The following is a 27,190-nucleotide window of genomic DNA, read 5'->3' as shown; positions in this document are numbered from 1 at the left end:
TTGGGAAGATCCCCTGGAGAAGGGAAAGGCTACCCACTCCAGTATTCTGGCCTGGAGAAATCCATGGACTATATAGCCCACGGAGTCGCAAAGAGTGGGATACGACTGAGCGACTTTCATTTCACTTCACTTCACTTCTGTTAGTAAGTGTCTTGAAAATTTTGGCTTTAACATAGGTCTCTGTTAAACTCTTTCAAAAGTGGATTTCAGAGACCACCACGCCTAAAACAACTTCTCTGTCTTCCCTTCAACTTTGTTTTTCAAAATACTTACACTACTGGAAACAATATTAATTGATAGGGTTTTGTTTTTTGGGTTTTTTCCTCCACATTCTGCCTTGGAATATGAGCTGAGCAAGGCCATGGAAATAATTTGCCCGTTCCCAAAGCCTTGCACACAATTTGCTGAATGAATATAATGTCCATGGACTCCTACCAAGTACAGATGGAACGAAGATACATCCTGAGAACACAGAAAAAGCAGGTGGGAGGAAGCCTCGAGTGTGCAGACGGGGCTCTCACGGGTGAGGACACAGCCTCGCGGGAGCCTCGCTCCGGCAGCCAGGAGGCGCAGAGGGCAGGCCTGGGCTGGGCGGGAGCCTAGAGCCGCCTCGTCTGAAGAGGCTGTGTGGTCCTGGATCTGAGCGCAGGGCAGACGCCTGAGAGCCCACGTTTCCCTCGGCACCGGAGAGCGCCCGGCTGACACGTCAAAGTCTCCTGCGGCTCACAAAAATCGGGGGTCTTGTTTCCAGGGACGTTTCAGGAAAGAGCACTCGCTCCCACACTTCCGGTCGGGTCGCCCGGCTCCTTCCGCCCCTCGTGTGTTTGGCGGGACTCACCGCGCGACGTGCCGTTGCTGCCGGCGGTCAGGTGCTGGCGTTGGAGTCGGAGTTCCGAGGCCCAAACCGTGAGAACGTCGCCATGGTGGGTACCCCCAGGTTCCTAGAAGGCCCCGGTCAGTGCCGGGTCGGGGAGGCGGGCCGGTGTCGGGCGGCTGGGAGCGGGTAGGGAGTGAGACCGGGGGGCGGGGCGGGCGAGGGCTCCGCGCGTTCGGGGCTCTGCTCGGGGCCCTGCATGGCTCCGCCCCCCGCCCTCGGGGATGCGTGAGGCTCCGCCTGTTCGCTCCTCAGCTGGTGGGGGCGGGGGCGCAGAGGACGCGGCTGAACTGAGAGCTGCTGGCACGGCGCGGACGGCTGGCCTCCGGTCCTCTCCCCGCCTTCCCGCCAGTGACCACTCCCACCCCAGACCCCGCCTCCGCGCCTCTAGCGAAAGAGAGCCTATATAGCACATTTAAGTATAAAGGTCAATTGTATAAGGAATTCTCGAGTATTACTTACTATAAGAAATCCCCGTTCTCCTCCTTGAATCTGTATCTCCAGGAGCCACTTAGAGGTAACTAGTATCTAAATTCTGCTTGCTTGTCTTTATACTTACAGCTTGTTTGTATGCCAGAGCTGCTCCTTCTTGCCTTTTTCGCTTCTGTTCTTGAGAATAATTCTTGAATACGAACATGCTGCTGCTGCTAAGTCGCTTCAGTCGTGTCCGACTCTGTGCGACCCCATAGACGGCAGCCCATCAGGCTCCCCAGTCTCTGGGATTCTCCAGGCAAGAACACTGGAGTGGGTTGCCATTTCCTTCTCCAATGCGTGAAAGTGAAAAGTGAAAGTGAAGTCGCTCAGTCGTGTCCGACTTTTCGCTATCCCATGGACTGCAGCCCACCAGGCTCCTCCATCCATGGGATTTTCCAGGCCAAGAGTACTGGAGTGGGGTGCCATTGCCTTCTCCGAACGTGGTTTTTAAATATTTATTTTTCAGTTAGTTTCTAACGAAAACAACGACATAGAAAGTTTATAGTGTGGCAAAAAGTTATCTGGTCATTATCATTATCAAGTCATTAAAAAGTTATCAAACCAGATAACCAAAAAGTTATCTGGTCTGATATCTGGTTATTATCATCATTAAAAGTTATCTGGTCAGTTATCAAGGCAGTATCATTACTCCCTTTTTATTTTCTTTTTCTCCTTTTCATTGTATTTTCATTTTTCACGTCAGTTTTTGCTTCAGGCTATACACGTTTGTGTAAATTCAGTCTTTTTTACGTATCAGTATGTGCGATTGCCAGCTCTTCATAATTTTCTAGCCTAACTACTGTTAGTAGTTGGATTGTGTGTTTGTGATTGGGGGTGTTCATTGACATTTGATTGTAGTTGTCCTTGACTGTCAGAACTTCACTTTTGTCAGGCTGTACAGTAGGAGTATGTTGCCTTATGAGACAAGGAATATAAATCTGTTCTCATTGGCACGTTTCCTGGCCTGTCATTTTTCTGGTGCATCAGCAGTGTCTCTGTTGCATCCTGTCTTGAATTTAAACTCAGCTTGGAGCTGGAGGTTTATCCATTTGCACATTTGTATCAGTTACTCTATAAACTTCTTTCCTACAGCTCAGAATGTGGGCAGTGGAGTCCTGGAGCATGTTTGGCACCTGTCTTTGCTAAATTATGGTCTTGATGAAGTTACTTAACCCCTCTAGAACTCAGTTATTCTGTTAAGTTGGAATAATCATAGTGTCTAACTAATAGAATTAGAAAATTAAATGTAAACAGCTTAGCCCAGTGTCTGGTGCTTAGTAAACGTTAGTTACTGCAATTACTTTAGTAATAGTAGAGGTACCTGATGGTCATTTGTATATATTCTTTGGAAAAGTGTCTATTCGTGTCCTTGCCCAGTTTTTAATTAGATTTTTGTTGTTGTTGTTATTGTATGAATTCCTTTTGTGTTTTGGATACTAACTCCTTATCAGGTAGGTGATTTTGCCAATACTTTCTTCCAGCTCCCGTAGGTTCCTTTGTATTTTGCTGACCATTTCTTTTGCTCTGCGGAAGCCTTTTCATTTGATGTAGTCCTGCGTGCTTATTTTTGGGTTTGTTGCTTATGCCTTTGGTTTCATACCCAAACAGTCATTGCTGAGGTCAATGTCAAGTAACTTTTCTCCCTATGTTTTCTACTAAGAATTTTACAGTCGAGGCCTTACATTTAAATCTTTCATCTATTTTGAGCAAATTTTTGCAAATGGTGTAAGGGAGCGGACCAGTTTCATTCTTTTGCATGTGAATGTCCAGTTTCCCAGAACCATTTATGGAAAAGACTGTCTTTCACCCACTGAGTCTTCTTGGCTCCCTTGTCAAGTATTAGTTGGCTCTATATGCCTGAGTTTGTTTCTGGACTCTCAATTCTGTTTCATTTGTCTTATGCCTGTAAATAAATATTAAAGAGACTACCTGCTAGTAAAAATTTGCTCCTGAAAGTTAGTAAAATTAAAGAGAAACATTAATGAAAATCTACCTAGGATACTAACCTTTTTTGGAATAATGTTATATGTGTTAGGTGAGTGTATGCTCCTCGGTTTTTGTCTCGTCACAACAAAGATTTGGAGTGACGGACATTAAAGCCCCCTCGGCGTGTCACAGTTCTCAGGTCTTGGATAGACCGTGTTATAGCCCTCAGGTCTCGAACAGACCGTGTTATAGCTCTTAGACAAATCAGTGTTGCAGCTCAGTGTTACAGCTCTATTTTATTTAGAAGATAGCAGGAAAATCCATCTTCGAGGCATGAGGGCATGTTGATCCAAAGACGCGAAGAGAAGAGTGCCCCAGCGTGCGGGAGAGAGAGAGAGAGAGTGCTTTGGCTCCTCTTTTTATATGTTTTTTTCTCCCTGGGCTTGTCCTATATAAATTGGGCCAGCCAGGAGTGTTGTTTGTTTTAACTGCGGTCCTCACTCTGGTCCACTTCAGCAATATGTGAACCGTGAACTTCCTGATGTTCAAGCTGGTTTTAGAAAAGGCAGAGGAACCAGAGATCAAATTGCCAACATCTGCTGAATCATGGAAAAAGCAAGAGAGTTCCAGAAAAACATCTATTTCTGTTTTATTGACTATGCCAAAGCCTTTGACTGTGTGGATCACAATAAACTGGAAAATTCTGAAAGAGATGGGAATACCAGACCACCTGATCTGCCTCTTGAGAAATTTGTATGCAGGTCAGGAAGCAACAGTTAGATCTGGACATGGAACAACAGACTGGTTCCAAATAGGAAAAGGAGTTCGTCAAGGCTGTATATTGTCACCCTGCTTATTTAACTTATATACAGAGTACATCATGAGAAACACTGGACTGGAAGAAACACAACCTGGAATCAAGATTGCTGGGAGAAATATCAATAACCTCAGATATGCAGATGACACCACCCTTATGGCAGAAAGTGAAGAGGAACTCAAAAGCCTCTTGATGAAAGTGAAAGTGGAGAGTGAAAAAGTTGGCTTAAAGCTCAACATTTAGAAAATGAAGATCATGGCATCCGGTCCCATCACTTCATGGGAAATAGATGGGGAAACAGTGGAAACAGTGTCAGACTTTATTTTTCTGGGCTCCAAAATCACTTCAGATGGTGACTGCAGCCATGAAATTAAAAGACGCTTACTCCTTGGAAGGAAAGTTATGACCAACCTAGATAGCATATTCAAAAGCAGAGACGTTACTTTGCCAACAAAGGTCCGTCTAGTGAAGGCTATGGTTTTTCCTGTGGTCATGTATGGATGTGAGAGTTGGACTGTGAAGAAGGCTGAACGCCAAAGAATTGATGCTTTTGAACTGTGGTGTTGGAGAAGACTCTTGAGAGTCCTTTGGACTGCAAGGAGATCCAATCAGTCCATTCTGAAGGAGATCAGCCCTGGGATTTCTTTGGAAGGAATGATGCTAAAGCTGAAACTCCAGTACTTTGGTCCCCTCATGTGAAGAGTTGACTCATTGGAAAAGACTCTGATGCTGGGAGGGATTGGGGGCAGGAGGAGAAGGGGATGACAGAGGATGAGATGGTTGGATGGCATCACTGACTCAATGGACGTGAGTCTCAGTGAACTCTGGGAGTTGGTGATGGATAGGGAGGCCTGGCGTGCTGTGATTCATGGGGTCGCAAAGAGTCGGACACGACTGAGTGACTGATCTGATCTGATCACTCTGGTCCTCGGACCTTCTTTTGTTCTATTTTCGCAGGCTTTTCTCTTCCTTATCTTTTAGCCACCGCCATTCTGGACTCTTTTTCCCTATTCTAACTACCTAACATTATGAGTATTGCTACTCCAGCTTTCTTTTGATTTCCATTTGCATGAAATATCTTTTTCCAGCCCCTCATTTTGTCTGTATGTATCCCTAGGTCTAAAGTGGGTGTCTGGTAGACAGCATATATAGGAGTTTTGTTTTTGTATGCATTTAGCCAGTCTCTGTCTTTTGGTTGGAGCATTTAATACATTTCCATTTAAGTTAATTATTGATATATATGCTTCAGGTGTAAGCTTAGGTTGTTTATTTGAGATTTTTCATTACCATTTCCTTTACTGTTTGGGGTTTTTTTATAGGTCTTTTTTCATATGTTTCTCCTCCCCCCATTCCCCCCAGTTCCTTTAGTATTTGTTGTAAAGCTGGTTTGGTAGTGCTGAATTCTCTCAGCTATTTTCCTTGTCTGTAAAGCTGATTTCTCTGTTGAATCTGGGTGAGATCTTTGGTGGATAGAGTAATCTTGGTTGTAGGATTTTCCTTTTTATCCCTTTAAATATATCCTACCACTCCCTTCTGGCTTGCAGTTTCTGCTGAAAAATCAATTGATAACCTTATATGAGGGTTCCTTTTATCTTATTTGTTGCTTTTTTTTTTTTTTTTTAATTTAAACTTTGGTAGTTTGATTACGGTGTGTTTCAGCCTGTTTCTCCTTGGTTTTATCCTGTATGGGACTCTCAGACTCTCTGTGCTTCCTAGACTCGGGTGGCTATTTCCTTTCCCATATTAGGGAGATTTTTGACTGTAATTTATTCACAAATTTTTCAAGCCATTTCTTTGTTTTTCTCTCTTCTGGGATCCCTATAATGCAGGTGTTGGTGAGTTTAATGTGGTCCAAGGGGTCTTTGATATTATCCTCATTTCTTTTCATTCTTTTTTCTTTATTCTGCTCCATGGTAGTTATTTCCACAATTCTATCTTACAGCTCACTCACTTATTCTTCTGTCTCAGTTATTCTGTTATTGATGTCTTCTAGTGTATTTTTCATTTCAATTATATTTTTCATCATTATTTGTTCTTTATTTCTCTTAGTTCTTTGTTAAATATTTATTATATTTTCTCCATTCTGTTGTGCCTCTATTCTATTTCTGAGATCTGGGTCATCTTTACTATTATTATTTTGCATTGTTTTTCAGGTAGATTGCCTATTTCCTCTTCATTTATTTGGTTTTGTGGATATTACATTGCTCCATCTGCAACATATTTCTCTATGTTCTCATTTTATCTAACTTACTGTGTTTGAGGTCTCCTTTCTGCAGTCTTAGCTCCTCTTGCTTCTGATGTCTGCCCCTTGTGGGTGAGTTTGGTCCTGTCTTTTGTGTTGGCTTCCTGGTGGGAGGTCTTGGTGCCTGTGCTCTGGTAGATTGTGCTAGATCTTGTCCTTCTGATGGGCAGTGCCACATCAGGTGGTGTGTTTTGGGGTGTCTCTGGGCTTAGTACAACTTCAGGCTGTCTGTCTGCTGATGGGTGGTCTGTGTCCCTGTCTTGCTTGTTGTTTGGCATGAGGCATCTAGCACTGGGGACTGAAGGCCATTGGGTGGAGCCAGGTCTTGGAGTTGAGAAGGATACCTCTGGGAGAACTGTCACAGATTAATATTCCCTAGGACTGGGCATTCTCTGCTGGTGCAGCATCCTGGGCTTAACACTCCCACCCCAAAGGCTCAGGCTCAACCCCTGGCTGGGGAGCCAAGGCCTTGCAAGTCGTACAGTGTGGCAAAAGAAAAAGGATGAAGTAACATGGGTGGTGTCAAAGAAAACTCAAAACAGATGGCAAAGAGATAAACAAGTAGGAGCAACAACAACAACAAAAAAGAAACGAAGAAACAGAGCCCAGGACAAATAGTAACACCAGAGCTGGACAAATAACAGGTGCACTCTTGCACACAGAAGAAACAAAAACGGAGAAATACACAGAGCAAAGTAACCCAGAAGTCAAACCAAATGATTAAAAACAAAATTAACAGAAACAAAAAATAAAAGCAGAGTGCAGGAAAAAAAGCAAAGAAACCTAAAACACAGAAAAATTTAAAAAAAGATAAAATGGAACAAAGGGAGAACAGGAAGAAACAGAAAACAATGAAAAGTATATAAAAAAGAAAAAATTGTAAAACAAATTTAAAAAAATTAAAGAAAAATTTTAAAAATAGGGCTTCCCTGGTGGCTCAGACAGTAAAGAATTTGCCTGCAGTGCAGGAGACCCAGGTTCAATCCCTGGGTCAGGAATATGTGCTGGAAAAGGGAATGGTACCCACTCCAGTATTCTTGTCTGGAGAATCCCATGGACAGAGGAGCCTGGTGGGCTACAGTCCATGAGGTCACAAAGAGTTGGACATGACTGAGCAACTAACGCTTTCACAGTTTCAAGTAAGAAGTGGTAATTATGAGAGAAACAACAACAGAATATAGGATAATAATAGTAATAATAATATTTTCCTGGGGTCTCATCTATTAGTGTCCTTGCCCCTCCTATGAATCACAGCCAACCTCTGCCTCCCCAGCAGACCCGCCGTTACCTCTAAGTAGGTCTCTGGACCTGCTATGGGCACTGGGGGGACACTCAGACTCTGACCTTGACCGTCTCTCACATGTACTTGCCGCAGAGTCCACAGCTGCTACAGCTAGACCAGTCTCCATTGTGGGAACAGTCACTGTCCATTTGAATATTCCATAGATGCTGGGTTTAGCAAGCTGATCGCAGGGATTTAATCTACATTTTGTGCAGCTGCACGGAGAGATTTTTATTCCTTAGTCACCAGACCCTTGGGGCTCAGCTGTGGTTTTCGCCCCACCTCTGAGTGTTGGCCACACACAGGAGTTGCTCCCGAGGCTGCCTGAGAGCTCTCGGGTCTGGCCTGGTGAGGACAGGGTGTGGAGGCGGCACGGCTGCTGGGATCAGAGTCTCAGCATCAACAAGTGAGCGGAGGAGTTGGTGGCCACGAGAAATCCAGTCCTTCAGCGATGAGGACTGGAAGGGAAGCTTGCAGTCGAGTGTGTGACAGATGGCTAGCTTAAGATCAGCCCTACTGGGAGCCTTTCCTGGAATTCAGCTGTGGGCATGTGTGGGCCCGCTGTTGGGGGCCTTTCCCAGTGCCCAGAGAGAGGTACGCTAGGGCCTGCCCTGGCTGGGACCCTTCCCAACCCATCGGCAGGCAGAGCCAGCACACGGAGAAAGAGAGGGTGTGATGGCAGGTCCCACCCCTGCTCACCACTCAGCAGTAGTACCTTGCGTCTGTGGCAGTCTGAGTTTCCTCCTCAGGCTTTCCCAGGGACAGATTTCCTCCCTCCGTCCTCTCAGGCTGTCTCCTTACAGCCAGCAGCCGTCCTCTCCCCAGCTTTTCTGTCTTGCCTGCATGTTCCAGCTCTCAGCCCCTGTGCGCACTGGTGGGGACATATCCCAGTCTGGGGTGCACAGGGCTGTAGCACCAGCCGTCTGTGAAGGTCTCTGTCCATCTGCCACAGGCCAGCTGTTTCCCCCTTCTCCACACCTCAGATGCTCCACCTGTGTCTGTTGTTGCCCTGTCAGTTAGGGGGCATCCCCAGATGAGACTTCTACCCGCCTTCACCTCCGCTGCAGGGCACAGGTCTTGTCCCATGTCCTCTCCTCTTTTCCCCTTCTTTTTTTCATCCTACCTGGTTGCACAGTGATCCCTCTTGTCCTTTCCAGTATCCAAGGTCTTCTGCTAGTGATCATCTGGTGCTCTACCTGTAGATGTAGATAACTGATCCACCTATTGATGTGTTCTTGATGTGTTTGTGGAGCAAAACGAGCTCCAGGTAGAACTTCTCCACCACCTTGGAAACCTCTTTTTATTTCTTTCGAACTTGTTTTTCAACCCAATAGGACATATTTGTAGTCTTCAGGGAGTTGCAATGGAGGAAATAAACACAAGTGTGAAATTAAATGACTGGTCAGTACAGTATGTTAAGTGCTGTGTGGAAAGTGCTCCCCAGAGAGCAAGATTATTGAGAATGAAATGGTTACATGTTAGTGGATAGCTTCAAGGAGGAGGTGAACTTAAACTGGAAATGGTCCTTGAAAATTGAGTGGGGTTTAACATGGCTTAAGGGCTTCCCTTGTGGCTCAGACAGTAAAGCGTCTGCCTACAATGTGGGAGACCCGGGTTCAATCCGTGAGTCAGGAAGTTCCCCTGGAGGAGGAAATAGCAACCCACTCCAGTATTCTTGCCTGGAAAATCCCATGGACGGAGGAGCCTGGCAGGCTACAGTCCATGGGGTCGCAAAGAGTCAGACACGACTGAGTGACTTCACTTTTTCACTTTTAACACGGCTTGTGTGTCGTTTCTGGATTCTCTAACAAGGTATTTGTTATTGACATTTGTCATCTTATTTATCTGCTAAGCAAGGGAAGTGCCCTAGAATTCTTCAGGATAGAATCACTGCAAAAAAAAAAAAAAAAGGTAGGTCAGATTCTCTTAATTAGTTCATTGTATTCCTGTCATGTCTTTGATATTAAGTGACTTAGTTTATCATATTCTAGAATTTATCTTTGTGATTATGGTTACTTGTGGTTCAAGGTATTATATACTGTAAGCTTTCTCAGTTGTAGGCATGGCATTACTCCTCTACTTTTTAAAAAATATTTATGTGTATTTGTGTACCTTAAGTGTGTTTGGTGAAATGATCATTCTTTTAGGTTTCTAGTTATATTGGGCAGTTGAAATGGCATTTCTTTTTCTAGTTGTACCTAGATTCTTTGATGGCTTTGATTGCCTTTTAGGAAAAGTTCTATTTTGTTATTTATGGTTTTTATAGAAATAGTTAAAGTGTATTGCCCCTGAAAACCTCTCTCTCTTCCTGTGTTTGAATAAACTGCTTTTGTGTTTTCTTTGTTAATCTCAAGTATGAATCCGAAGACTGGTCTATAATGAATTTTCTGAAGTGATCACTAAAGATTGTATGTAAGAGAGACTTTTAATACCAGTTTTCTTAAATAGAATATTTCTATGATGCCAGAAACTTTTCAGAAGTTTCTGTTGTTTAGAATAGTCTTTTATGCATATGAAAACAATACATTATTGCTGTATCTTTGAAAGTTAACTCTGATGCTTTTTGAAACAAAATACTAAGTTTGAATTGAAAATACAGCATAAACATTTCCCCTCCAATATATAGAATGTTTCTGTACTATCTTATGAATTGTCAGATGTTTTCTAAAATAAATTTGAAGAATCTCTGACTAATGAAGATTGATTGCTTTTTAATTAAGAAGCATTTATTTTGAATAGAATGTAATTAATAGATTAATTTTTATTGATAGGCTGTTACTTCATTTTTCCTCTGTTGAAGCATTTTGTTGGTTTTTTTTTTTGTAAAAAAAAGTTAATATATTGACATAGAATTGTTTTGAAATTTATTATTTTATGGTACATATTTCTCTGCCTTATTGTATATTTATAACCTGTCTTGAGGCAACCTTTTCATGAATAAATTATTATAAGGAATCATAGTCCACAGTTGAGTCAGAATGTAAGTTTGGTTTCTTTGTACTTTCTTTGAACTAAGTCTTAGAGGTTCTTTAAAATGAGGTCTTCTAAAGCTGTGTGGACATTTTGTACTCCGAGGGTTATCACATTATTTCTCGTTCTAAAGAAAGTTTTCAAATCTTTAAAGGAAATTTTCTGTAGACTTGGGCTTACTGCTAAAACAATGTTACACAAGTCTGTAACTTCAGTTAAGTTTTACAGCTTCAGAGACTATCATTTTTTCTTGAGAATTTTGTGATCTTGTTCCATTTTTTGAAAGCACTTTATTTGTTGGAATATGTGAAATAAAAAATCTTTTCAAAGATATCTTTGCTTTATTTTTTTGGTTTTGCATCAGTTAACTCTTTAACAAGCTGTCCCACAATTCACTGGCTTGAAACAACAGAATTTATTATCTCATAGTTCTTGTGAGTCACAGACCAGGCATACTTTATCTGGATCCTCTCCATCAAGGTTTCTCACAAGATTGCAGTCAAAGCATAACCTGAGGCTGTGGCTTCGTCTCAGGGCACAGCTTGGGGAGGGTCCACTTCCCAGCTCCATCACATGGTTCTTGGTGGAGTTCAGCTCCTTGAGGACTCTTGGACCGAGGGCCTCAGTTCTTCACTCCCTGAGGGCTTCCCTCAGTCACTTGTCCTGCTGGCCTCTGTGTAGAGCAGCTCACCACAAGACAGCTAGTCTCCATCGGAGGGAGCCAGAGAGGGCAGAGTGGAGTGGGCAGGACACAGCCAGGGTCCTTTTGTAATCTATCTCTGGACTGATACTTTATCACTTTCCCAAATGTTAGTCCACTGAAGTGAGCCACTAGGTCCTGCCCACACTCAAGGGGATGGACGCACATCCGCCTCAGGAGGGGGTGGTCACTGGGGGCCGTCTTAGAGGCAGCCTGCCTTGAGTTCTGGAAGTTTTATTTGATCTGTGTTTGCTAGCTAACCCTCATGCACATGAGTTCCTGTTACACCTTCCTGCCTCCTCCCTCTACACGCGCAGAGAGACACGAAGAACGCACACACTCTGATGATGGTTTCACACTATACTCCTGTACCCGTGACCAGCTTCTAGGGGCAGCCTGGGTTTCACACTTGGAGTTAATCTTCTCTAGTCATGTTTATCAAGAAGGCAATAGTAAATATTTATTGAACATTTAAGTTAATAATTGTTGAAGAAATGAATATGTATGTGAGGTGGTCATTTTGATGAATTCTACTTGGACAGTTTTATAAAGGAAGTGACTGAGCTGCATTTTATCAGAGGACAAATAAAGATTTTACAGGCAGAGGTAACAAGTACAGTCTCCAGAAGTTAAAAAAAAAAAAAAAAGACAGCATGGTATGTTCTGGGAATGGTGAGAAGTTAGTAAGAATGCGATGAAGAGTCTTTTGAGTGGGGTATAATGCTGGAAAGTAAGTCGGAGTAGTTTTTTTCTTGTGTTAAGGTTTTAGGGCCTAACCAAGTTAGTGAAGCCCTTCAGCGGGGAGAAGGGCTGTACTCATCAGCGTTCCAGACAGAGCCATTCCGTCCTTCCGATGGAAATCTCAAGGCCACCTTAATCATGGAAGAGTGTGAGGCTGCATTAATGCAGTGCCAGTAGTTTCAGAGAGAATATTCTAAAAATGTGACCTTTTTGAAGATTAGATATGTTAGATTCCCAGCTGTCCCCTAAAGAGCCTCTTGTTCTTCTATAATCATGTATTTTTTTCTGGCAATAAAGACTGTATTTACTAATCACTTATATAATTCTCCTTATATATAATAGAGAAGGAACATGCCTGTTGATTTTCTCTTCTGCCTCTCACTGGCTGGACTGAAGGCCTGGTGTTCCATCTGAGGACAGCATGCAGCAAAAAGGAGTGGGCCTCAGGGCTGCATGGAGCAGAGCCTCCAGCTCCTGCTTTCTGTGGGAGAGAGCTAACTTCATTGGGGTTAAGCCGCTGTTATTTTGGCTTTCTATTACAGGGAGCCAAACAAAGTTCCTGAGTAATTTAAGTCAGATATAAGATACAGAAGTATGTAGGAATAAAACAGTACTGAAATGCTAGACAGCTAGTTTAGAGGACCTGGTTAACTGGCCTAAGACTTGAATAGGAAAATAATTTGTATCTTTTGGAATGGGCTGATTTGAGATGGCTTATATTATTCCCTCTGTTCTTATTTCCTGTGTATCCAGCTTTGATTTTGCTTTATTCACTGCCCACTCTCTTCTACAGCTTCTACAGTCAGGCGCCTGTTAACATCTTGGGTTCCTTCTACCCTCTCTTAACTTTAACTTTGATCCAGATGTCCACCTGTGAGTCTCCTCACTATCTGTATTCTCTGTATCTGCTTTAAAGATGGAACAGTTGAAAACCTGGTTTATTGGCTCCGTGCCTTTATTTTCTTATATCACTGGAGCATAGTTCTGAATACAGTTAACTCCTGAGCAGTGCAGGGATTAGGGGCACCGACTCTCCGCTCAGTCAAAAATCTGCATACAGTTTATAGTCAGCCCTCCATATATACAGTTCCTCCATAACCATAGATAATGTAGCACTGTAGTGCTTACTGTGGGAAACAATCAATCTACGTTCAAGTGGACCCACATGTTCCATATCTGTGTTGTTCAGAGGTCAACTGTATATCATTTCTGTTAGGACCATGGAAACAAAGACTGAGTCTGGCATATCTCCTGATTTCTAGTGACATATTTCCAGCTCACAGTATTTCTGTTATATTACTGTTTAAAATTTTTATTTCTAAAGAAAAATTTTTGACAGAAGTCATTTATGTATCTGACTATGTGTGTCATATACTTCTCTACATTTCAGCCTAAAGCACCAAAGGGAAAAAGTGTAGGACAGGAAAAAAAAGTCATCCATCCATATAGTAGAAAAGCAGCTCAAATTACAAGAAAGGCCCACAAACAAGAAAAAAAGGAAAAGTAAGTATCTTCATTATTTTATGTATTGGTAAAAAACCTTTTTATACAGTTATTCCTAATCAGTACTCCCTTTCTCTTCTTTTGATAAATATTCAAGTGTGTTCTGTGCACTAAGGTAAAACAGTGAACAAGGATTCAGCACTTAGAACTTAACCTACCAGGTTCGATGCACGATACTGGATGCTTGGGGCTAGTGCACTGGGACAACCCAGAGGGATGGTATGGAGAGGGAGGAGGGAGGAGGGTCCAGGATGGGGAACACATGTATACCTGTGGCGGATTCATTTTGATATTTGGCAAAACTAATACAATTATATAAAGTTTAAAAATAAAATTTAAAAAAAATGCTCATCTATTGCTGGTGTAAATGTAAAATGATACAACCACTTTCAGAAAACATTTTGTAAATTTCTTAAAAGCATGCACTTACCACACAATCTAGCCATTCTATTCCTGCATATTTTACCTAAAGGAAATGAATGCATATGTCCACACAAAAATTTATAGCAAATATTCATAGTGGGTTTATTTGTAATACAAATGTAAAAGAACCCAAATGTCCACCAACATTCCATAGGTGAATGAATAAACAAATTTCTGGTATTATTAACGTAACAAATACTTTTCAGCATTAAAAACAAATAAGTGATTGATATATGAAACATCATGGATGAATCTTGAAATAAATATGCTGAGGAAAAGAAGTCATACAGAAAAAAATATATAGTATATATGATTCCAGTTACATAAAAGTCTAGAAATTAATAACTATCTATAGTGACAGAAAGCAAATCAGTGGTGCCTGGAGTAGGGGGAGGAGCAGGAGGGAGAGATTACGGAAAGACATAAGAAAATTTGGGAGGTGACAGACATGTTCATTATCTTGACTACAGTGATAGTTTTACAAGAGTGTAAATATGTCAAAACCCCCAATAGCGTACTTTTTGTACAACTTGATATATGTCAATTATACTTCAATAAAGCTGTAAAAAGAAGAAAAAAAAAGAAAAGAACTTAACCTAAAACATACATAAATATAAATAGGTTGTGATGACGTCCATGAAGAAAAATTTAAAAAGATTATGGAATAGAGAGTGAGGGAGAGATTCTGTTTTACATAGGATAGTCTTGGAAAGTGTCTCTGAAGACTTTACATTTGAGCAGTGAGCCATGCAGACATTTATTAGGCATTTAGGTGAAAGTACCTATTAGATGTCAAAGGTGAGATACAGAATGGGCTGTTGGATGTGCTGGCTCTGTTGCTCAGAGGATAGGTTATGGATATAGATGCAAATTTGGGAGCCATCAATATCTAGCTGATATTAGGAGTCCTGAGACTGGGTGAGATCACCTAACAAGTAAATGAAGACAGGAAAGAGAAGGACATCAAGGATTGAGTCCAGAGCCCCTCAGCCGTTTAGAGGTTGCAGAAAGGAGGAGGCTCCAACAAGTGAGACTTAGGAGGAAAAAAAAACGTGTTTCAAAGAGAAAATAGTGATCAGCCTATGTCATTTGATACAAGATTAGGGCTGAGAATTGATTTAGTAATTTGATTTAGTAAAGCAGAGATCACTATATATTTTTTTCTTTAGTTGTTTCCTTAGTTTCCTCCAGAAATTTCCTCCAGAAATTTCAGCTAACATCTTAAAACAATCTAATTCAAATTAACGTCAAGTTCATTTGAACAATATACCAAGAATTTGCTCCACTGTAACTCCATTCTGAGCCCCTTCTTTGTACTATTATTGTCAGATGTGTTTTGCATGCTGTCACTAAGTCATGTGCAACTCTTTGCAACCCCATGGATTATAGCCCACCAGGTTCCTTTGTCCATGGGATTTCCTAGGTAAGAATACTAGAGTGGGTTGCCATTTCCTCCTCAAGGGGATCTTCCCGACCCAGGTATGAAACCCACATCTCCTGCATTTGCAGGCAGATTCTTTACCACTGAGCCACCTGGGAAGCCCTACTGTCAGATAAGTTATGCCTTTATACATTGTAAGTTCATAAAACACAGTTTTATGATTATTGTTTTTATGCAGTTGTCTTAAGTTAGGACCAAAAAAGTGTTACAAATTAAAACACATTTATACTGTCTTTTTGGAGAAGGCAATGGCACCCCACTCCAGTACTCTTGCCTGGAAAATCCCATGGACGGAGGAGCCTGGTGGGCTGCAGTCCACGGGATCGCTAAGAGTCGGACACGACTGAGCGACTTCACTTTCACTTTTCACTTTCATGCATTGGAGAAGGAAATGGCAACCCACTCCAGTGTTCTTGCCTAGAGAATCCCAGGGACGGGGGTATTTATCTGTGTGATTACCTTGTATCACTGGTGCTTCTTATTTTTTCATGTGGATTCAAATTAGTAACTGTTGTCCTTTTATTTCAGTCAGAAGAATTCCCTTTAGTGTTACTTGTAGGGAGAGTCTGAAAATGACAGATGCTCTCATTTTTATCTGAGAATGTCTTTAATTTTTCTGTAGGACTGTGCTTCATTTTGAAGTTTCAATATGTATGGAATTCTTGGTTCATAGTCTTCCTATTGAACACTTGAAATGTCACATCTTAGTCTTCAGGCCTTCAGTGTTCAGACAAGAAGTCAGCTGTTCATCTTATTGAGGGTCACTGTATGTGAGGAGTCACTTTTTTCCTGATGCTTTCAAGATACCCACTTTGTCTTTCAGTAGCTTTACTAGCGTATGGATATGCCTAGGTGTGGATCTCTGAGTTTATCCTACATGAAGTTTATTAAGCTTCTGGGGCATGTAGGTTAATGTTTTTCATCAACTTGGGAAGTTTGGAGCCATTATTTTTTCAAATACCCTTTCTGTCCTGCCCCTCTCCTGTGACTCCTACATGCATATATTGGTATGCTTGATGGCATCCCCACAGATCTCTCAGACATCTTAATTTTTATTATTTGTTTTTGCTCAGAGTGGATAATTTCAACTGGCTTCTTATGTTTGCTTGTCTCTGTCTACAGGTCCAGCCCTCTGCACTTTCTCTGGTACAGTTTCTACTGTATGGTATTTTAAACTCCTGAGTATAGGCCATACTTTCTTGTTTCTTTGTGAGTCTCCTACTTTTGTGTTCAGAACTGAGCGTTTTAAATAATACAGGGTGATAACTGTTGTTACAGACATATTGATCAAAGCCCCCAATTAAAGGAACAGCCTTTAGCTTTTCCTTCCTTAATCTTGTTTTAACAGCTGCTATTTGTCAATCACAGCTTCCGCTTCTGTGACCTTGCTTGCTCACCTTGCTTGCTTGGGCTGCCTGGGGAAGGGAGGGATCTGAGCTGTTTTAGCGAGAAGTTTATGGTGTATAAAAAATACCCAAAACAAAGCTGGGGCGCTCAGCCATTGGAGGCAACTCCGCACAGCCCACACAGGGCTGCGTAACTCTGCTATTCTGTGTCTTCAAGTGCTGTTGGTCTCTTTCCGACACCACGGTTTCCATAACAGTCCCATCCCCACGGTCATTTAGGTTTGCTGCTGTTGCTGTTTGCTTTGTGACTTTCCTGAACTAATCTTGTAAAAGCCTGTTTGTTGTGTGCAGTGTTTGCAGTTTCTGCTCAATTAGTGGTCAGCTAATGTTTGGACAGGGGTTTCTTTAATTGCTTTTGATAATAAGTCAGCCTTTGTTGAGGGGCTGTGTAGGTCTGTTGGACATACTTTCAGTACTCCAGGAGGCAGTTTGTATAGACTTCATTTAGCGTTTGCACAAAGCCTCAGGATTATCCAGAGATGAGAGAGTAGGATCTTCTCGGGTCTTTCTTTGGAATGAAAACAGTCCTGAATGTACACCTGGCATTCTAGATTCCTAGGAATATGTTGCAGTGAGCATTTCAGAGCCCTGTATTGAACTTCCATTCCTTAGGTTTTGCTTTTAAATTGTTTGGGTCAGCCTTTTGTTAGTCTGTGCTAGTGACTGCTAGGAGGATGGCTTTTACAGCTATCCTGAGTTGCTAACACATTGGTTTATAAGACTACTGCAGAGCTGGGAAGAGGGGGATGGGATAAAACACCACAGAGCTTGCTGTTCTTACTGAGACGGAGTCATTTTTCTTCAGTAAATGCTCCTTTGATTATTGCATGCCTTTGGTTAATTTTTATACTTCTGAAAAAGTTGATTTTGACAAGTTTTGTCAGTGCTTTCTATAGATTTTTGTAAGTTCTTGTTCTGCCATTCTGAAAATAGCTCAATATTCTTGATGTGAAGGAATTCACAAGAAAGTTTTCTTTATTTGAAAATGAAACGTGTATGCTGCCTCTTCTTTTCTCCCCTTCTTGCCTCTTAGCCTGTCTTTGATCAGCATCCCATACTGTAATTTGCCTATTCGTCCCTGGGCCTCTGGCCTATGAGAGTCCCCAGGAACTGCTATGAAAGTAAAAAGTGAAAGTTACTCAGTCGTGTCCTACTTTGTGACCCCATGGGCTGTAGTCCATGGAATTCTCTAGACCAGAATACTGGAGTGGGTAGCCTTTCTCTTCTCCAGGGGATCTTCCCAACCCAGGGATCAAACCCACGTCTCCTGAATTACAGGCGGGTTCTTTACCAGCTGAGCCACAAGGGAACTGCTATAGGAACAAATAAAAAATTCCTTAAAATGAAGTTATGAAATCAAAATAGATATGATTTTGATTATTTTAGAATAGCCTTAGCAGTTTGATGAAGCAATGGCACCCCACTCCAGTACTCTTGCCTGGAAAATCCCATGGACGGAGGAGCCTGGTGGGCTGCAGTCCATGGGGTCACTAAGAGTCAGACAGAACTGAGCGACTTCCCTTTCACTTTTCACTTTCATGCATTGGAGAAGGAAATGGCAACCCACTCCAGTGTTCTTGCCTGGAGAATCCCAGGGACGGGGGAGCCTGGTGGGCTGCCGTCTCTGGGGTCACACAGAGTCGGACGCGACTGAAGCGACTTAGCAGCGGCAGTTTGGTGAATGCTAAATAAATTTGCATAGTAGCTGATAAAAACCAGCTGTTTTATTGTTACATTCCTTGCCCAAGACCAGTTGGGTTAAGCAGCTTCAAGTTATTTGGCTAGAAGTTTTCTTGAAAAGAATAGTCAAATGCTATGATAATATAGTCAAATTTTCTTTCCTCTTTGTAATGGTGGGTCTTTGTTTTGTACATTAAAGATTATTATAATGATATTGCTTTAAGATGGTAATTTTTTAACATCAGTTATTTTTGTATCACTTTCATGAATTTTTTTTCTGTATTTTTTTGACATGGTTTACTACTTACGTGATTTTGCTATCACCTATACCAGTATTTCACTAACTTTAGTGTACATGAGATACACCCCTAAAGTGTATTAAAACAGTTTTGAGGGCTGCACCACTAGAGGTTTCCTGATACAGGGCTTCCCTTATAGCTCAGTTGGTGAAGAATCTGCCTGCAATGCAGTTGACTCCAGTCGGGAAGATCCACTGGAGAAGGGATGGGCTACCCACTCCAGTGTTCTTGGGCTTCCCTTTTCAGAGGGAGTCAGAGGAAGAAGGGTGACCAGGATGGAAGACAGTGTTTGTACTGTCATTTTCAGATGACATCTGTGCACTGTTTTGGTTTTTAGAAGTGAGCCATGAGGTCCAGCCACCCTCAGGGAGGACAGGGGTGTGAATATCAAAACAGCAGGAATCTACACTGGGGACCCTCTTAGGTTTTACCACATCCTGCCTAACACAGATCCTTGATTTTATAAGGAAGAAAGATAGCCAGCAGCTGGAGGAGTCTTTGTACTACTTCCTAAGATTTATTTTTAGGGAGGTAGGGGAAGATTGGGGTGGATATTGTTAGGGTGCAGTGCCCTTGACCAGAGGTAGAGGGTACAGACACGAGCTGCTGGGTTCATCAGATGGACTCTGAATACCTGAAGATATTGAAGGCATGAACAGTGGTGTAGAGTAGGAAGGAGTCAGACACTATTTATCTTCAGCATTTGAATGCTCTGATTTAGGACTATATGAAATACCTCTTCTGTTCCTATTAAATTAGTGCAGTTTGAGGACTAGTGCATTTCAAGTGATGCTCAATTTATAGGCAGGAAATAGTTATTATTCTATATCATTCTGTATCATTTGTTTTATGAATTCTCAGCATAGCAACGTGTTGGTACTGTATATTCTCAAATTGTCCCATAAAGTAGGTAGCAAAGAACTATAGATATCAAATGAAAATAATTTCACTTAACAAACATAATGGGTAAGAATCTAGGTAACAACTTGGAGAATTTAGTCTCAAATCTCTCTCTTTCATTCCAGCTTCAATCCCCTGTAGTTCAAGCCCTCAGTGTATTCATTCAGATCCATAGCAAACTTGACTTCTAACTAGACTCCTCCCTCTAGGCTTATTTGAAAGGAATGAATTCTTCTCAGAGTCATTCTCAGCTTTATTATGTAGTGTTCTGTACTTCTTTCTAAAAATCATCTTTGAGGTTTAAATAGCATTTGACAAAGTAGACATAACTTAAGCGTACAGCATTTGAGTTTTGACAATACATGGTGTAACCCCATGATCAGTATGCTGGAGTGTGTTTTCATCCTCCCCCAAATCTTCCCAGTTAGGTCTCAGCCCTCCTCCCCTAGCCTTGGGCACCTGTTGTTTTGTTTTTTAATAGATGATATCTATCTTTCCTAGCATTTCTTATAAATGGAATCATACTGTATATAGTTTTTTGTGCCATTCTTTTTTTATTTAGCATGAAATTTATCCACGTTATTGAATATATTAGTTGTCTTCCACTGGGGAAGAAGCCAATACTTTGGCTATCTGATGCGAAGAGCCGACTCATTGGAAAAGACCCTGGTGCTGGGAAAGATTGAGGGCAAAAGAAGAAGTGGACGGCAGAGGATGAGGTGGTTGGATGGCATTACCGACTTGATGGATGTGAATTTGAGCAAGCTCTGAAAGCTGGCTGAGGAAAGGGAAGCCTGGCATGCTCCTGTCCATGAGGTTACAAAGTCAGACACGACTTAGTCACGAACAACAAGTTGTCTTTCTCTTTCATTACTGAGTAGTATTTCATTGTATGGATATGTAGGTTTTTATCCATTTACCTGTTGATAGTCATTTGGATCATTTATATTTTTTGGCTTTTCTCAGGGTTGGCAAGCTGAGTGACCATCCATCCATTTTTATAAAAGCAGTTTGTTTTACTGAAAGGCAGCTCTGTCTGTTCCTTTCATGTTGTGGCTGTGATGGCAGAAATGAGTAGTTATGACAGACTAGCCACATGGTCCTCAAAGCCTTACTTGTTACTGGCGAACGCTTAAGTGAAAATGATCAACCCTGCTGCTGCATACAGATAAAATTGCCGTAAACATGTACAGGTATTTTCGTGGTCATAAACATTTTTCTTTCAGTTCTTAGAACTGGAATTGCTGGGCTATGTTGTAGACATGGGCTTCTCAGATGGTGCTAGTGGTAAAGAATCTGCCTGCCAGTGCAGGAGACATAAGAGACTCAAATTCGATCCCTGGGTCAGGAAGATCCCCTGGAGGAGGGCATGGCAACCCCTTCCATATTCTTGCCTAGAGAATCCCATGGACAGGGGAGCCTGGAGAACTGCAATCCATAGGGTCGCAAAGAGTCTGACGTGACTGAAGCAGCTTAGCAGGCACACACATGCACAGCAGATGTATGTTTAAGTAAATAAGAAATTGAGTTTTTAAAAAAACTTGTTGAAAAGAATAAAGTCATGAAGGAGGTGTAATGTTTAAGTATGTATAATAATAAAATTACCTTATCTGAAGTGGTAATGCCATTTTATTTTTTTCCACGACTGATGTATAAGAGTTGGGCTTCCCAGGTGGTGCTAGTGGTAATCTGCCTGCCAGTGCCAGAGACACAAGAGTTGCTGGTTCAACCTCTGGGTCTGGAAGATCCTCTGGAGGAGGAAATGGCAACCCACTCCAGAATTCTTGGCTGGGAAATCCCATAGACAGAGAAGCTTGGCTGGCTACAGTCCATGGGGTTGCAAAGAGTTGGACAGGACTGAAGGGACTTAGCCTCCGTTTCCTCTCAGACATGTATTATCATTTTTAAAACAGATTTGAGCCAATCTAGTGAGTGTACAGTAATGTGTCAGTGTGGTTTTAATTTGTATTTCTTTATGACTAATTATATATTTTTATGTGTTTATTGTTTGCTTTTATGTCTCTGATTTGATGAAAAATCTGTTAAAATTTTTTCCCTTTTGATTTTGAGTTGTTTGTCCTCTGTTAAGTAGTAAGAACTATTTATATATTCTTAACGCAAGTCTTTTGTATGTTATTTGTATTGTGAATATTTTCTCCCATTCTGTGACTGAAATATTTTTGTTAAAAAGGCTTCATTTTATTTCTCTGATTTTCTAGTTGTTTCAAGTGGGAGGGTAAATCTGATATGCTTTATTAGTGCAGGGACAGTGAATTTTTTTTTCCTTCATTGCTATATCCCTAGTTGATAGCATTAAGCATCGAAAAAAAAACTAGTGAAAGGTTATTGCTGAGCCATGAAAGACGCTGGGATTCTTGGCCTCCAGAGGAGAGGAATTCAACCTGGGGCCAGTGACAAGGCTTGACCGCTCAGAGCTTTTGTGTATTAAAGTTTTATTAAAGTATAAAAGAGATAGAGAAAGCTTCTGACATACACATCAAAAGGGGGCAGAAAGGGTGCCCCCCCTGCTAGTCTTTAGCAGTAAGTTATATGCCTATTAGCAGGCAGCTAATTAATTAGAGGAAGGAAATGTCTCGGAACTCAGAGAGTGGCACCAGGCCCCTCACCTACAACATGCATTTTGAGATAACATTGGCACAAGGTGCATCATCCCGGGCCATAAAACAATTGACATGAATCTTGAAGAAAGGCAGGTTTCCAAGCAAATATGTACTCCCATTAACATAGCTTAAGAGAACATTTGCGAGAGTAAAGCATACTGGTTTGTTAAGTAAAACATACTGGTTTGTCAAATCCCTTCTGAGTCTTAGTTGGAACCAACTTGAAGAAAGAGTCTAAGGTAAATACATAGTTCATTAACATAGCTTCGGAGAAGGCAAATGGCACCTCACTCCAGTATTCTTGCCTGGAGAATCCCATGGACGGAGGAGCCTGGTAGGCTACAGTCCATGGGGTTGCGAAGAGTCGGACACGACTGAGCGACTTCACTTTGACTTTTCACTTTCATGCATTGGAGAAGTAAATGGCAACCCACTCCAGTGTTCTTGCCTGGAGAATCCCAGGGACAGAGGAGCCTGTTGGGCTGCCGTCTATGGGGTTGCACAGAGTCAGACACGACTGACGCGACCTAGCAGCAGTAACATAGCTTAAGAATAACATTTCCATGAGAAAAACACATTGGTTAGCTCAAGGGCTGAGAAAAGTTCAGGTGGAACCAGATGTCATCATGGCAACACAGAATTTTAAAGGAAATCTCCTTTTAATTTTGTATAGAGGAGGAAAAAAAATCTGACAATTGTAGTTTGTTTCCTACTGACGTTTAAGAGAGAGAGAAGAAACTTCTGACGGTTGCAGCCTATTTCCTCCATTTGGAGATCCTAGCCTTCCGGCATGTTACCCTCTCACTAGCGTCCCTCTTTTCTGAATGAAAAAGAGTTTTTTCTTTTCTTTTCTTGTCCTCCTGTGGGATCTTAGTTCTCTGACCAGGGAACAACCCATGCCCCCTGCGATGGAAGTTCAGACTGTTAACCACTGGACTGCCAGGGAAGTCCCTGAATGAATTAGAATTCAAAATAGCAACAGTAGGAGGCACATGATCATGTAGGCCATTTTTTTAGAGTAAATGAGTTCTTTTTCTTTGTTATAATTTGTATCAAATTTATGAAAAGTAAACATTTTGTTTTATTCCTGTTGAAGTTTAAAAGATGACAGTGATATATTTTGGTCTTGATGGCAGCACTGTTTTCTAGAAAGTCCTAGATACTCTTCTGTGCACAAGCATTATGTATATTACAGAATTCAGACAAGCTTTCCTTTGTGTTTTCAAAACCAGTTTGTTTTATAGGTATCCTTTAGTCACTGCAAAGCAGAAAAAAATTTCTAGTAACATTTTGTGATTTAAAAGAGAAGCATGGTGTCAGTGTTTCTTCTTTAAGAAAGTTAATTTCATATGCATAAAAGTTATCTTTGAAAGGTTCTTAAGGTTCTTTGGGTAGTTTTTCTTTTTGGGGTTTTTTTCAGATTTTTAAAACTTGTTTTGGAAGTTTTCTAACACACATGCACGTTTTCTCCCAAGATTGAAGAATGAAAAGGCATTGCGTCTCAACCTTATTGGTAAGTGGATTTACTTGTTTGAAGTTCTTCCCTTACCTATTTTCTCTTGACTCTCTTAGTGAAATACTATTTTTATCTCTACCAGATAAAAGTGATTTTGCCAGATTAAGTGAATTTTCTCTACCAGACTTGATTAAAATAAAGTCAGTCATTAAACTGTTAGAACAGTGTTAATATCTAGGTCAGTTTTCTAGAAGTTTTTAGTATCTACCTTTATCCATCCCTCTCTCTCTCCAGTTTAATTCTAGCTTCCTGACCATTAGAATTATGAAGGGTTTTGGGAACAGCAATTCATGCTTAATGATGTGAATATATCCTCAGTCTGTATCTCAGTGTCACAGTCTTTTTATGTGTGTGTGTGGGTGTGTGATCAGATTTATTATTGGTAAGGTTATCTGATAAGTCTGAGATTTCGTGAGTGGCTACTAGGCTTTGTAACTAAAATGAAAGATATTCAAACCATTAACTCTACTGCCTTATCAGGCAGCAGAATAGTATTCGTAAATGGTTTATCAGTAATCCTGGATAGGGCCATTTCTTGATTTGTAATACTGAGAAATCTTACTGCAAGTGGCACCCCTGTGGTCTGATTGACTCATAAGCATGAAGTCTGCTAGCTTTTTGATAATAGATGTCAGTCATTCTGCGTCGTATACAGCAGATCTTGTATGCTTAGTGTATTTATTGACTTTGAGGCCCTGAACAGGTTACTTAACCTTTCTCTTCTAAATGGAGATAATAATAACCCTCATAGGATTGTAAAAGTCAAGACCTGTGCCTATACGTAGCGCCCACTGCTTAATGAAAGTTTAGCACACACCGTCCTCTTCATTAATCTAATCAAACTCTCTTTTTTTTATTTCAGACAAGTTCTATCCTTTGCTTTATAAATACTTGGAACTTCATGTTCTTTTAAAGTATTCTTTATTTTAAAAAATGTTTTTTATCCTTACTGGATAAGAAATATATACAGAAAAGCATCCTTCCTACCTTTGTCACTTCCCCAAATTAAAATGTGACAGTTCAGTTTCTGACAGGCTGGTTTAGTTAGCTTTGAGCCCACACAAAACTTTAACTTTGAAATAAATGTTGATACTGTTTTAAACACATTGATGTTGAAAATTATAATGAATACCTCTGCTTAAATAATGACTTATGTTTTAAACTGTTTTGGTACTTGTTGTTATAGGTGAAAAACTGCAGTGGTTTCAAAATCATCTTGATCCCAAAAAAGTAGGATATTCAAAAAGAGATGCTTGTGAATTAATTGAAAGGTAAACACTGGGCATGTTAATGAGCAAAGGGTCAGTAAGAGGAATTCCCCAACTTGGTTCTGCAGATGCAGGTTTCTGTTCTGGATTTATAGACAAGCAGATAGACTTTATTATAAAGACTTTGGGTTGGTATACTAGCTTAGTCATTTTAGAAGGCTCATCACCTTTCTGAGCCTCAGAATGGCAGGTAACCCAGTTTCTTGACTTCCTTGAGAAATGACACCAAAACTCACATCTGCAGATGGAGGTTAGCAGATGGAGGTGAGGTAGTTTGAAGAGCGTCTAGGCAGAGAGAACAAGGTCTGAAAGGCCTGGGGATGGGAGCAGCCTATTTAGTGATCTGCCAGACATTTAATATCACTGAGATAATAGGTTCCGGGAGGGAATTGTGACAGTTTGAATAAACAACCAACACATAAAGGATCTCAAATATCAGTGTAAGAGTTTGGACTTTACCCAAGGACAGTGGGAGTCATAGGAGACTTTGAATAGCAAGTAGCTGCAATGCTCACATTTAAACTTTTGAGAGTGAGGAAAATGGATGAAGGGGCAGACTGTTAAGAGGCTGATGAAGCCGTCCAGGCAAGAGGTGGTGGCGGGAGCAATGTGGTAAAGAGAAATGGAAATGTCTAGAGAGTTTAAGGAGGTAAAAGTCTCAATCTTCAGTGAAAACTTAAATGTGGCATAAAGGGGAGAGAGAGGAGTCAGGGTGACCCAGTCTTCATCTGTGTGAATGGGGTGGGGGCCAGGGCAGAGGTGGAGCAGGTTCGGAAGGGACCAGGGGCAGGGCGGAGGGTGCATTAAGACGTCACCTGTCAGCCAGATGGAGACACCCAGGAGGTGTTGGAGTGTGAGGACCTGGAGTTGACACTGGAATGGCAGGCTTTCATTTGTTCACAGAAGATTTGAGAGTGGTTGAGTTACCAAGAGAAGGTCTGAGGTCTGAGAACTTGAAGGAATCCAGAGGAATGTGAAAACTTGAGAAGGACAGACAGTGGCTGGGGATTATGTTTTAAATGAAGTAATATAAGCCAAACAGATTTTGTAAGTCAGACCATCTTGTTTTTCAGGTATTTGAATCGATTCAGCAGCGAGCTGGAGCAGATTGAGTTGCGGAACAGCTTCAAGGACAGGCAGGGCCGGAGGCACTGCTCTCGGGAGGCGGCCATCAGGCAGACCCTGGAGCGGGAGCAGCGGCAGTACCAGGCCCACGGCCTCGGTGCGTTCCGTGCGGCTTCCTGCTGTCTTGTCTCTGTAACTTATCCTGTTTGTTTAGTTCACTTTGATTTTCCTTTTCTTTCTTTTTGAATGTTTGGAATTTTTTAATTCATTCTTTTTTTCTCCTACTTTCTGAAAACTGTCAATTCTGACAGTGACATTTTTCTACTATGATAGTAATGTTTTCCTCTCCCTTCAGGCATGTGCTTAACCTGCTTTGGTCTAGGGTTATTACTTGCCTGTCTCCAGTCACATCAAGTTTCTTTAGAGTAGGTACTGTGTCCTCTTGCCTCTGTAATTTTTGTAGTAAAGAGCTATACTTGTTGCAGCCATTCTTGAGAAATTACAGAAATCAAATTTTCTTTCTTAGCACTGTAGCATTTCTTATAGTTGGTGAACACAAGTGTGTTGTTCGTTTAGCACCATTGTCTGAAGAAAAGTGCTTAGGAGGAGAGGAGAGGGCACTTGCAAGGGCTTGCAAAGCCCACCAGCAGAGAACGACCCAAAGGCTGCACATGGCCTACAAGTAGTGTTTGATTGGCATATGAATTGTCAGTATAAAAAGATCTGCTGATTTCACATGAAAAATGTAGATTTCTGGATGCCCATTAAACATATGGTCTGACAGCATTGTTTGCTAGAGCAGAACAGCAGCCATCGCTTTTAGACTCAGCATTCTGTGGTTCCAGGCCTCCCTTCATTCACGTTCCCTGCCTAGTCCCTGTAGGCACTTATGTGTGGATTTGCCTGGAGAGTACAGTAAATGAAATGTTTAATAGGAAAATTAGTTTTTTTTAGCTTTAATAATAACAGTAGGAGCCTGAAGGCATTATCCTGCGACTCCTTCTGTGTAGGTCCCAGCCCTGGCAATAGCGGTACTTGGTCC

The 27,190-nt window shown here is 41.4% G+C and overlaps 1 protein-coding gene across 1 annotated transcript in view; it reads left to right on the top strand.

Annotated features, from left to right (window-relative positions):
• The first annotated feature begins 481 nt into the window (after nucleotides 1-481).
• TMA16 (translation machinery associated 16 homolog) overlaps nucleotides 482-27,190 on the top strand; it is a 30,596-nt gene continuing 3,887 nt past the window's right edge. The window contains exons 1-5 of the mRNA XM_061419257.1: nucleotides 482-923; nucleotides 13,417-13,529; nucleotides 23,775-23,812; nucleotides 25,002-25,086; nucleotides 26,157-26,305. Of these exons, the coding sequence (XP_061275241.1) occupies nucleotides 921-923; nucleotides 13,417-13,529; nucleotides 23,775-23,812; nucleotides 25,002-25,086; nucleotides 26,157-26,305 (388 nt within the window). The 5' untranslated portion in view covers nucleotides 482-920. The remainder of the gene's footprint in view (nucleotides 924-13,416; nucleotides 13,530-23,774; nucleotides 23,813-25,001; nucleotides 25,087-26,156; nucleotides 26,306-27,190) is intronic.

Source organism: Bos javanicus, chromosome 6 (genome assembly GCF_032452875.1).
Source record: "Bos javanicus breed banteng chromosome 6, ARS-OSU_banteng_1.0, whole genome shotgun sequence".
Classification (NCBI taxonomy): Eukaryota; Metazoa; Chordata; class Mammalia; order Artiodactyla; family Bovidae; genus Bos; species Bos javanicus.
The sequence above is the reverse complement of the archived record's forward strand: the minus strand, read 5'-3'. Positions and strand labels throughout refer to the sequence as shown.